The 13,058-nt window shown below is 50.3% G+C and overlaps 1 protein-coding gene across 1 annotated transcript; it reads left to right on the top strand.

Annotated features, from left to right (window-relative positions):
* Nucleotides 1-647: 647 nt before the first annotated feature.
* Nucleotides 648-2,940, top strand: LOC147082210 (uncharacterized). The gene has a single exon (XM_085980401.1). It carries the CDS (start codon nt 1,132-1,134, stop codon nt 2,905-2,907), a length of 1,776 nt encoding a protein of 591 aa, XP_085836527.1. The 5' UTR covers nt 648-1,131; the 3' UTR covers nt 2,908-2,940.
* The last annotated feature ends 10,118 nt before the right edge of the window (nt 2,941-13,058 follow it).

Here is a 13,058-nt window from a genome sequence, read left to right on the forward strand (position 1 = left end):
ATCTTCGAAGTGCTCCTTCCAGCGGGCACTGACTGCTTCCCTATCCTTGATGAGTACCTCTCCATTCTTGGCCCGCAGTGGGGTAGGGCCTTGGGTGCTTGGGCCGTAGATGGTCTTGACTGCGCGAAAGAATCCACGCACGTCGTGGTTGTCGGCTAGCTGCTGGATCTCCTGCGCTTTCTCCACCCACCATCTGTTCTTTAGGTCAGGAGTTTTTTGTTGGACCTCGGCCTTCAGGCTTCTGTACAGCTGCTTTCTTGCTCTCGAGTTCTGTTGCTGTTTCCAGCTCAGAAATGCCTTGTGCTTGCAGCCAGTTGGGAGCACCCTGAGTCAGAAAGTTGTGGGTTCAAAGTCCCCACTCCAGTGACTCGAGCACATAAATCTAGGCTGACGCTCCGGGGCAGTGCCGAAGGAGCACCGCACTGTCGGAGGGGCGGTGCTTAGGGGGCGCGGCCCTGTCGGAGGGGCAGTACTGAGGGAGGGCCGCACTGTCGGAGGGGCAGTACTGAGGGAGCGCCGCACTGTCGGAGGGGCAGTACTGAGTGAGCGCTGCACTGTCGGAGGGGCAGTACTGAGGGAGCGCCGCACTGTCGGAGGGGCAGTACTGAGGGAGCGCCGCACTGTCGGAGGGGTAGTACTGAGGGAGAGCCGCACTGTCGGAAGGGCAGTACTGAGGGAGTGCTGTACTGTCGGAGGTGCAGTACTGAGGGAGTGCTGTACTGTCGGAGGGGCAGTAATGAGGGAGTGCTGTACTATCGGAGGGGCAGTACTGAGGGAATGCACCACTGTCGGAGGGAGCAGTACTGAGGGAGTGCTGCACTGTCGGAGGACCGTCTTTCGGATGAGACATTCAAGTGGACATAAAAGATCCCCCTATTTCGAAGAAGGGCAGGAGAGTTATCCCCGGTGTCCTGGCCATTATTTATCATGCCAATTGGCTGCAGTGTTTCCCACATTACAACAGCGACTACACTTCAAAAAGTACTTCATTGGCTGTAAAACCGTTGGTCGTGAAAAGCGCTGTATAAAGGCCAGTCTTTCTTTACTTTCTCTCCTGTATTTACATTAATTACTTATATAAACCTCTTTTACCATCTCTTGCAAGGGGAGGAATTGCAGACGGGCAGCTTAATGCAAACTTCGCACGAAGATCTGACAGAGTCACTCGATTCATCAGGACCTGAATATCATCGACATATGGAAGCGGAAAGCAGCAATCAGAATCCGGGCAAACTGCACACGTGTCTTGTGTGTGGACGTGGATTCAACCGAAGGTGCAGCCTGGGGAGGCACAAGTGTAACCAAAGCGAGGGGAATCCGTGCAAATGTCGGGAATGCGGGATAGGATTCAGTTGCCTCTCCGAGCTGGAGACTCATCAACGCAGTCACTCCATGCAATGGCCGTTCACCTGCTCCGAGTGCGGGAAAGGATTCACTCATCCCTCCTCTCTGCAGGAACACCAGCTGGTTCACACTGACGAGAGGCCGTTTAAATGTTCCGACTGCGACAAGAGTTTCAAATGCTCCAAGGGCCTGAAGAAGCATCGACGCATCCACACCGGGGAGAAGCCGTTCGCCTGCTCTCACTGTTTGAAGAGGTTTAACGAATCTTGCAACCTGTTGATACACGAGCGTGTTCACACCGGGGAGAGACCTTTTCAGTGCTCCGACTGCGAGAAGCGCTTCAGAAGATCCAGCCAACTGATACAGCACCGGCGAGTTCACACCGGCGAGAAGCCGTTCGCCTGTTCTCACTGTGAGAAGAGGTTTAACCAGTCTTGCCACCTGTTGATACACGAGCGAGTTCACACCGGGGAGAGGCCATTCACCTGCTCCGTGTGTGGGAAGGGATTCACTCTCTCCTCCACCCTACTGATACACCAGCTGGTTCACACCGGGGAGAGGCCGTTCTCCTGCTCCGAGTGCGGGAAAGGATTCACTCATTCCTCCTCTCTGCGGGAACACCAGCTGGTTCACACTGACGAGAGGCCGTTTAAATGTTCCGACTGCGACAAGAGTTTCAAATGCTCCAAGGGCCTGAAGAAGCATCGACGCATCCACACCAGGGAGAGGCCGTTCAGCTGCTCTCACTGCGGGAAGAGGTTTACGCACTCATCCAATCTTCGGAAACACCAGTTCACCCACACTGGGAAGAGGCCGTTCGCCTGCTCCGTGTGTGGGAAGGGATTCACTCATTCAGGCTCCCTGCGGGCACACCAGCGAGTTCACACCGGGGAGAGGTCGTTCACCTGCTCCGAGTGCGGGAAGGGATTCAGTCGTTCATCCAACATGCTGACACACCAGCAAGTTCACACCGGGGAGAGGCCATTCACCTGCTCCGTGTGTGGGAAAGGATTCACTCGTCCCTCCTCTCTGCGGGAGCACCAGCTGGTTCACACTGACGAGAGGCCGTTCACCTGCTCCGAGTGCGGGAAAGGATTCACTCGTCTCTCCTCTCTGCGGAAACACCAGCTGGTTCACACTGATGAGGGGCCGCTCACCTGCTCCGAGTGCGGGAAAGGATTCACTCGTCCCTCCTCTCTGCGGGAACACCAGCTGGTTCACACTGACGAGAGGCCGTTCTCGTGCTCCGAGTGCGGGAAAGGATTCACTCGTCCCTCATCTCTGCGGCTGCACCAGCGAGTTCACACTGATGAGAGGCCGTTCTCCTGCTCAGAGTGCGGGAAAGGATTCACACGTTCCGACTCTCTGCAGGAACACCAGCTGGTTCACACTGATGAAAGGCCGTTTAAATGTTCCGACTGCGACAAGAGTTTCAAATGCTCCAAGGACCTGAAGAAGCATCGACGCATCCACACCGGGAAGAGGCCGTTCAGCTGCTCAATGTGTGAAAAGCGATTCACCAGTTCATCTCACCTGCTGAGACACCAGCGAGTTCACACCTGAGCGCACTGGTCCCATTCTGCTGTTAATCACATGAAGGACTGTTCTGTGTTAATAATGGCAATTACGGGGTTGGGAGGGTGGGGGGCGGTTTGAAGATGCTGATAATAATCCCAGTAACTAGGCTGGAGTTTAAGAGGGGTCAGCCTCGGCTCAGTGGGTGACACTCTCACCTCTAGAGTCAGAAGGTCGTGGGTTTGAGTCCCACTCTGGAGACTTGAGCACGTAATCTAGGCTGACACTCCAGATAGTACTGAGGGAGAGCTGCTCCATCAGAGGTGCCATCTTTCGGATGCGACGTTAAACCAAGGCCCCATCTGCCATCTCGGGGGCGTAAAAGATCCCGTGGCCATCATTTTGAAAAACGGAAGCGAGAAAGGATCTTGACTCGGAAGATCAGGAAGTAGAATAAGGAGCGAAGGAATAACAAGGGGCAGAAAACACTGGTAGGAATAGTATATAGGCCCCCTAACCGTAGCTAAACCGTTAGACAGAATATTAATCAAGAAATAGCAGGAGCTTGCAACAAAAATAATGCAATAATCTTTGGGGACTAATCTTCATTTAGAATGGACAAATCAAATTGGCAAAGGCAGTCTGGAGGATGAGTTCATGGGATGCATTTGGGACAGTTTCCTAGAACAATATGTCATGGACCCAACCAGGGAACAGGCTATTTTAGATCATGTGTTGTGTAATGAGACAGGGTTAATTAGCAATCTCACAGTAAAGGATCCTCTGGGGCAGAGTGATCATAATATGATAGAATTTTACATTAATTTTGAGAGTGACTTGCCTCAGTCCAAAACTAGAGTCTTAAACTTAAAGGAAGCCTATTGCATAGGTATGAGGGGCGAGTTGGCTAAGGGAGATTGGAAAAATAGATTAAAAGGTATAGCGGTAGATAAGCAGTGGCTAGCGTTAAAAGAAATATTTCATAATTCTCAACAAAAATACATTCCATTGAGAAACAAAAACTCCACGGGAAAAGGGATCCAACCGTGGCTAACTAAAGAAGTTAAGGATAGCATTAGATTGAAAGAAGAAGTTTATAATGTTGCAAAGAATAATATTAAGCCTGAGGATTGGGAGAGTTTCAGAAACCAGTAAAGGTTGACCAAAAAATTGATTAAAAGGGAAAAAATAGAATGAGAGAAAAATAGCAAGAAATATAAAAGCAGATTGTAAGAGTTTCTACAAGTATGTAAAAAGGAAAAGAGTAGCAAAAGTAAACGTTGGTCCCGTAGAGGCTGAGGCAGGAGAAATTATTATGGGGAATAAGAAAATAGCAGAAAAGTTAAAAAAAAATGTCTTCACAGTAGAAGACACAAAAAGCACAGCAACAATGGTGGGGAACCAAGGGTGTAATGAGGGTGAGGAACTTAACGTCATTAATAGAAGTAGAGAAAAGGTACGAGGAAAACTAATGGGACTAAAAGCCGACAAATCCCCTGGAGCTGACGGCCAACATCCTAGGGTTGTAAAAGAGGTGGCTGAAGAGATAGTGGATGCATTGGTTTTGATCTTCCAAAATTCCCTAGATTGTAGAACGGTCCCAACGGATTGGAAGGTCGCAAATGTAACACCGTTATTCAAGGAAGGCGGGAGAGGAAAAGCAGGGAACTACAGGCCAGTTAGCGTGACATCAGTGTAGGGTAGGGTGTACCTGTAGGATTTAGTCAACATTATTAAGATTCGATAACCATTCTAATATAACTATAATATGTGAAATTGTATGTTAAGATCCTAAAAGCCTGTATAAAATGGAGAATGGCTGAGAGCAAAGCAGGATGGGATTATGCCAACCTGACCAAAAACCTCTGTTTAAAATTACTGAAGTAATGGAATGTTGTGCTAAGTTTATGGAGACGAGGAATTCAGCAATATTATGCTTAAAGAGATAAAAACTAGAGAGATAGATAAGAGTTGGAGACGTCCTTCATTGGTCCAGCTATCGGATGGACAGACTGTTTCGTCAACATGCTCTGTGTTCTGTGTTCTGTGAACACAACGTGTTCTGTGAAAAGTGAAGATCTGTGATAAGGGTACTTTGTTATGCATGGAGAAAAAGTCAGAAGGATCAAACAAGGTCATAAGATGGGTAACGAGGGAGCAAGACTTTTTACCAGGTGTTAGAGGGTTAATTACTGCCACGTAGGCAAAACGAGAGGGAAAAGGGTATAAAGGTACAGGTTTTGAACATCGAAAGCGCGCACCGTGTAACCAGAGATTGATAGGAGCTTCAGTCAACAGAACACAGCAAGATCCCAAGGAAGCGCGCATGGGTCAACAGAACACAGCAAGATACATCAGGAGACTTGCGCCGCGCTCACTCGGAAGGAACGCCGGGGTTTGAACGAACAGACTGTGACTATCTTCTTGTTAAGTACTACTTCTTTGTACCGGATGTTTAATGCTTAATAAACCTGTTTTACTGATACACAATATGCCTGTACCCAGAGTGGTTTGTGTAGTCACGGACTGTTTTACTGATACACAATATACCTGGACCCAGAGTGGTTTGTGTAGTCATGGACTGTTTTACTGACACACAATGTACCTGGACCCAGAGTGGTTTGTGTAGTCACGGACTGTTTTACTGATACACAATATACCTGTACCCAGAGTGGTTTGTGTAGTCATGGACTGTTTTACTGATACACAATGTACCTGTACCCAGAGTGGTTTGTGTAGTCATGGACTGTTTTACTGATACACAATATACCTGTACCCAGAGTGGTTTGTGTAGTCACGGACTGTTTTACTGATACACAATATACCTGGACCCAGAGTGGTTTGTGTAGTCACGGACTGTTTTACTGATACACAATATACGTGGCCCCAGAGTGGTTTGTGTAGTCACGGACACATTATTATAAGAGCTTTTGAAAGCTACATCAGTCATCGGGAAAATGCTGGAATCCATTGTTAAGGAAGTGGTATTAAGTCACTTAGAAAATCATAACATGATTAGGCAGAGTCAACATGGTTTTATGAAAAGGAAATCGTGTTTGACAAATATATTAGAGTGTTTTGAGGATGTAACTAGCAGGGTAGATAGAGGGGAACCAGTGGATGTAGTATATTTGGATTTCCAAAAGGCATTCGATAAGGTGCCACATAAAAGGTTATTACACAAGATTAGGGCTCATGGGGTTGGGGGTAATATAGTAGCATGGATAGAGGATTGGTTAATGGACATAAAACAGCGTAGGGATAAACAGACCTTTTTCAGGTTGGCAGGCTATATCTAGTGGGGTGCCGCATGGATCTGGTGGGACCGCAGCTATTTACAATCTATCTTAATGACCTAGATGAAGCGACCGAGTGTAATGTATCCAAGTTTGCTGATGATACAAAGTTAGGTGGGACAGTAAGCTGTGAGGAGCCTTTGGACCTTCTGACAATCACCTTAATTCTGTGTCCTCTGGTTCTCGAGCCTTTCGCCAATGGGAACAGTTTCTCTCTATCTACTCTGTCCAGACCCCCTCATGATTTTGAACACCTCCATCAAATCTCCTCTCAACCTTCTCTGCTCTGGAGAACAACCCCAGCTTCTCCAGTCTCTCCACATAACTGAAGTCCCTCATCCCTGGTACCATTCTGGTCAATCTCCCCTTAACCTTCTCTGCTCTAATGAGAACAATCCCAGCTTCTCCAGTCTCTGCACATAACTGAAGTCCCTCATCCCTGGTACCATTCTGGTAAATCTTTTCTGCAGCCTCTCTAAGGCCTTCACATCCTTCCTAAAGTGTGGAGCGCAGAATTGGACACAATAAGAAAGAAACATAGACGTGTATTTATAAGAACACTAGCTGGAGTGCCCGGCGGTGCCGAGGCTTTTTTGAGGGCATGTTGTTTTTGGAAGAGAGAGAGCGAGCGACTGGGGGGAAGAGAGCGAGCGACTGGGGGGAAAGAGAGCGAGCGACTGGGGGGAAGAGAGCGAGCGACTGGGGGGAAGAGAGCGAGCGACTGGGGGGAAGAGAGCGAGCGACTGGGGGGAAGAGAGCGAGCGACTGGGGAAGAGAGCGAGCGACTGGGGGGAAGAGAGCGAGCGACTGGGGGAAAGAGAGGGAGCGACTGGGGGGAAGAGAGCGAGCGACTGGGGGGAAGAGAGCGAGCGACTGGGCGGAAGAGAGAGAGCGACTGGGCGGAAGAGAGAGAGCGACTGGGCAGAAGAGAGAGAGCGACTGGGCGGAAGAGAGAGAGCGACAGAGGGGAAGAGAGAGCGACTGGGCGAAAGAGAGAGAGCGACTGGGGGAAAGAGAGAGCGACTGGGGGGAAGAGAGAGAGCAACTGGGGGGAAGAGAGATAGCGACGGGGGGAAGAGAGAGAGGGACTGGGGGGGAAGAGAGAGAGCGACTGGGGGGAAGAGAGAGAGCGACTGGGGGAAGAGAGAGAGCGACTGGGGGGAAGAGAGGGAGCGACTGGGGGGAAGAGAGGGAGCGACTTGGGGGAAGAGAGGGAGCGACTTGGGGGAAGAGAGCGAGCGACTGGGGGGAAGAGAGCGAGCGACTGGGGGGAAGAGAGGGAGCGACTGGGGGGAAGAGAGCGAGCGACTGGGGGAAGAGAGGGAGCGACTGGGGGGAAGAGAGCGAGCGACTGGGGGGAAGAGAGAGAGCGACTGGGCGGAAGAGAGAGAGCGACTGAGGGGAAGAGAGAGAGCGACTGGCGGGAAGAGAGAGCGACTGGCGGGAAGAGAGAGAGCGACTGGGGGGAAGAGAGAGAGCGATGGGGGAAGAGAGAGAGCGATGGGGGAAGAGAGAGAGCGATGGGGGGAAGAGAGATAGCGATGGGGGGAAGAGAGAGCGACTAGGGGGGAAGAGAGCGACTGGGGGGAAGAGAGCGACTGGGGGGAAGAGAGAGAGCGACGGGGGGGAAGAGAGAGAGAGCGACTGGGGGGGAAGAGAGAGCGACTGGGGGGAAGAGAGAGAGCGACTGGGGGGAAGAGAGAGAGCGACTGGGGGGAAGAGAGAGAGCGACTGGGGTGAAGAGAGAGAGCGACTGGGGTGAAGAGAGAGAGCGACTGGGGGGAAGAGAGAGAGCGACGGGGGAAGAGACAGAGCGACTGGGGGGAAGAGACAGAGCGACTGGGGGGGAAGAGAGTGAGCGACTGGGGGGAAGAGAGAGCGACTGGGGGAAGAGAGAGCGACTGGGGGAAGAGAGAGAGTGACTGGGGGGAAGAGAGAGCGACGGGGGAAGAGAGAGCGACTGGGGGGAAGAGAGAGAGTGACTGGGGGGGAAGAGAGAGAGCGACTGGGGGGGAAGAGAGAGAGCGACTGGGGGGGAAGAGAGAGAGCAACTGGGGGCGAAGAGAGAGAGCGACTGGGGGGAAGAGAGCGACTGGGGGGGAAGAGAGAGCGACGGGGGGAAGAGAGAGCGACTGGGGGGGAGAGAGCGACTGGGGGGAAGAGAGAGCGACGGGGGGAAGAGAGAGAGCGACTGGGGGAAGAGAGAGAGCGACTGGGGAAGAGAGAGCGACTGGGGGGAAGAGAGAGAGCAACTGGGGGAAGAGAGAGAGCGACTGGGGGGAAGAGAGAGAGCGACTGGGGGGAAGAGAGAGCGACTGGGGGGAAGAGAGAGCGACTGGGGGGAAGAGAGAGAGCAACTGGGGGGAAGAGAGAGTGTGACTGGGGGGAAGAGAGAGCGACTGGGGGGCAGAGAGCGACTAGGGGGAAGAGAGAGCGACTGGGGGGGAAGAGAGAGAGCGACTGGGGGGCAGAGAGCGACTAGGGGGAAGAGAGAGCGACTGGGGGAAGAGAGAGCGACGGGGGAAGAGAGAGCGACTGGGGGGAAGAGAGAGAGAGAGAGACTGGGGGAAGAGAGAGACAGAGAGAGAGGGACAGAGAGAGAGGGAGAGACAGAGAGGGAGAGAGAGAGACAGAGACAGAGGGAAGGAGAGAGACGGAAGGAGAGAAAGGGGGTGAGGTGAAGGGGTGGGGGGAAAGGGGGTGGGGGGAGAGGGGTGAGAGGGAGGGGGGGAGGGGAGGGGGGATGGAAGGGGGTGTGTGGGAGGGGGTGTGGGGGGGTAAGGATGGGGGAAGGAGGTGGAGGGGATGGGGGGAAGGGGAGGGAGAAAGGGAGGGGGAAGCCAGCAGACCCTCTCCACTCTGCCAGTGTTGAGAGTTGCGCTGCTGGCGGCGGTTGGAGAAGGCTAGGCCCCAGGGCCTCGGGCACCTGCACTGACATGGCCCAGCCGAGCGCAGCGCCCCGGTCAGCCCGAGCTCCACAGCCGCCGTTTGGCCGCAGGCCACAAAGCACCCGAGCCCAGCGCTGGCGATGGCTCCGCGGAGCTCCGTGCCGCCCCACCAGCCGAGCGCAGCGCCCCGGGCAGCCCGAGCTCCGCAGCCAGCATTCGGACGCAGGCCACAAAGCACCCAAGCCCAGTGCCGGCGATGGCTCCGTGGAGCTCCGTGCCGCCCCACCAGCCTTTAGAAAGATGGCGGCGGTGGCTATGCTCGGCTCAGACCCGCCCGGCCAGCCTTTAGAAAGATGGCGGCGATCGCGGGCCACTTGTTGAGCGGGACGGGAGGTGCCTAGCTCGGGCGTGGCTGGGCAACAGAGGCCGAGGCTTCAAGGCCTGGAAAAACGGTGAAAGGTAGGAAAATTATAGAGGTTAGAGAAAAGATTTACAAATTATTTAACTTATTTGAAAAAAAATTTGTGTTTTAAAAGCAACTTCTTTTTTGCTGGAAATCTAGATTTGAAAAGAAACACGCAGAAAGTGGGAAAAAGAAATGAAGAGTTTGGAATCAGGATGGCGGCCGCTCACCTCAGCTGAGAAGGATTAGGCCCGCCCACACATGCACCGATTGGTCAACCATCAGGTCACTGAAGTGTAGGATTGGTCAATCGTCACGTCACTCGAATCTAGGATGGCCCGCCCGCACACGCAATGAACCCGCCCCCGTGACGCAGCGATTGGTCGACCGTCGCATTGGTCGACTGTATGATTGGTCAACCTTCACGTCACTCGATGATAATGAGCGGATAATGAGCGGAATTTTGAACGTTTTTTGTATACCGTCTGAAAAGTTTTTGTCTGACCAAAAAGTAAATACGCTTATGACCATTTCGGAATACATAAGAACATAAGAAATAGGAGCAGGAGTAGGCCAATCGGCCCCTCGAGCCTGCTCCACCATTCAATAAGATCATGGCTGATCTGATCCTAACCTCAAATCTTCTATCACTTTCTAAGCACCCGAGCCCATGTGATCTCCCGGGAGAGGCGAAAAGCCAGATAAAAGACCCAATGGCCAATTTGGGAGGAAAAAATCTGGGAAATTCCTTTCCGACCCATCTAGGTGATCAAAACTCGTCCAGGAGATCACTCTGTCCCTATATTTTCTACAGTACTTACCTTCTGTAAAGGCGATCTCCACCCCAGCCAGGAACAGGAATAAAACCATCTCCTGAAATCTAACACAGAATTAGAACACAGTAGGAGCAGAACCAGGCTACACGGCCCCTGGGCCCACTCCACTACCCACAGGGCCATGACCATTCCGAACCTAGACTCGTCCAATTTCCTGCCCGCTCCCCGTAACCCTTAATTCCCTTTACTTCTAGGAAACTATCTATTTCTGTTTTAAATTTATTTAATGATGTAGCTTCCACAGCTTTCTGGGGCAGCAAATTCCACAAACCTACCACCCTCTGAGTGAAGAAGTTTCTCCTCATCTCAGTTTTGAAAGAGCAGCCCCTTATTCTAAGATTATGCCCCCTAGTTCTAGTTTCACCCATCATTGGGAACATCCTCACCGCATCCACCCGATCAAGCCCCTTCACAATTTTATATGTTTCAATAAGATCGCCTCTCATTCTTCTGAACTCCAATGAGTAGAGTCCCAATCTACTCAACCTCTCCTCATATGACCACCCCCTCATCCCCGGGATTAACCGAGTGAACCTTCTTTGTACTGACTCGAGAGCAAGTATGTCTTTTCTTAAGTATGGACACCAAAACTGTGTGCAGTATTCCAGGTGCGGTCTCACCAATACCTTGTACAACTGCAGCAATACCTCCCTGTTTTTATATTCTATCCCCCTAGCAATAAAAGCCAACATTCCATTGGCCTTCTTGATCACTTGCTGCACCTGCATACTAACTTTTTGAGTTTCGTGCACCAGGACCCCCAGATCCCTTTGTAATACAGTACTTTCCAGTTTCTTGCCATTAAGATAATAACTTGCTCTATGATTTTTCCTGCCAAAGTGCATAACCTCACACTTTCCAGTATTGTATTCCATCTGCCAAATCTCTGCCCACTTACTTAGCCTGTCTATGTCCCTTTGCAGGTTTTTTATGTCCTCCTCACTCACTACTTTCCGTCCCATCTTTGTATCATCTGCAAACTTTGATATGTTACACTCGGTCCCCTCCTCCAAATCGTTAATATAGATTGTAAAGAGTTGGGGACCCAGCACTGACCCCTGCGGAACACCACTAGTTACTGGTTGCCAGTCTGAGAACGAACCATTTATCCCAACTCTCTGCTTTCTGTTAGAGAGCCAATCCTCCACCCACGCCAGAATATTACCCCCAATCCCGTGATTTTTTATCTTGAGCAATAATCTTTTGTATGGCACCTTGTCAAATGCCTTTTGGAAGTCTAAATACACTACGTTCACTGGTTCCCCTTTATCCACCCTGTATGTTACTTCCTCAAAAAACTCAAGCAAATTTGTCAAACATGACTTCCCGTTCATGAAACCATGCTGAGTTTGTCCTATTAAATTATGTTTATCCAAATGTCCCGTTAATGTCTCCTTAATAATGGACTCTAACATTTTACCAACCACAGATGTTAGGCTAACAGGTCTATAGTTTCCAGCCTTCTGCCTACTACCCTTTTTAAATAAGGGTGTTACATTAGCAGTTTTCCAATCTGCAGGGACCTTTGCTGAGTCCAGGGAGTTTTGGAAAATTATTACCAATGCATCCACAATCCCTACTGCCACTTCCCTCAAGACCCTAGGATGCAAGCCATCAGGTCCAGGGGGTTTATCTGCCTTGAGTCCCATTATTATACCAAGTACCACTTCCTTAGTGATTTTGATCGTATTTAGCTCCTCCCCCCCTAGGGCCCCCTGTTTGTCCAGTGTTGGGATATTCTTAGTGTCCTCTACCGTAAAGACTGATACAAAATAATTGTTCAACGTTTTTGCCAGCTCCATGATTCCCACCATTAATTTCCCGGTCTCATCCTCTAAGGGACCAACATTTACTTTAGCCACCCTTTTTCTTTTTATATAACTATAGAAACTTTTACTGTCTGTTTTTATATTTTTTGCTAATTTACTTTCATAATCTATCTTCCCTTTCTTAATCAATCTTTTAGTTATTTTTTGCTGTCTTTTAAAGACTTCCCAATCTTGTATCCTCCCACTAGATTTGGCTACCTTATATGCCCTTGTTTTTAGTCAGATACTATCCTTAATTACTTTGCTTAGCCACGGATGGCTATCTTTTCTTTTACACCCTTTTTTCCTCAGTGGAATATATATTTTTTGGAAGTTGTAAAATAACTCCTTAAATGTACACCACTTATCATGTACCGTCTTACCCTTTAATCTATTTTCCCAGTCCACTCTAATCTAAAGGGGGCAAGCACTTTGCTGGGAGTGTACTATAGGCCTCCAAAAGTCAGGGAGAGATAGAGGAACAGATATGTAGGCAAATCTCAGAGAAATGTGCAAATAATAGGGTAATAATAATGGGGGATTTCAACTTCCCCAATATTAACTGGGATAGTCAGAGTGTGAAAGGCACAGAGGGTGTAGAATTCGTAAAGTGCATCCAGGAGAGCTTTTTGAGCCAGCATGTAGAAGGTCCTACAAGAGAGGGGGCGGTACTGGACCTAATTCTAGGGAATGTGGCCGGCCAAGTGGAAGAAGTGCTAGTAGGTGAGCACTTTGGTGCCAGTGACCATAATATGGTGAGATTTAAGGTGGCCATGGAAAAGGACAGGGATGGGCCGGAAATAAAGGTTCTAAATTGGGGGAAGGCCGATTTTAATAGGATAAGGCAGGATCTGGCCAAAATGGACTGGGATCAGCTACTGGAGGAAAATCTGCATCGGAGCAATGGGAGGCTTTCAGAAGGGAGATTGAGATCATACAATGGCAACATGTTCCCGTAAAGGTCAAGG

This window comes from Somniosus microcephalus, unplaced genomic scaffold (genome assembly GCF_052327205.1).
Source record: "Somniosus microcephalus isolate GS21.2 unplaced genomic scaffold, FLI_Smic_1.0 scaffold144, whole genome shotgun sequence".
In the NCBI taxonomy this organism is placed as follows: Eukaryota; Metazoa; Chordata; class Chondrichthyes; order Squaliformes; family Somniosidae; genus Somniosus; species Somniosus microcephalus.

Excerpts from the sequence above, each read along its gene's own strand:
- LOC147082210 (XM_085980401.1), top strand. The coding sequence starts at position 1,132 with ATGCAAACTTCGCACGAAGATCTGACAGAGTCACTCGATTCATCAGGA.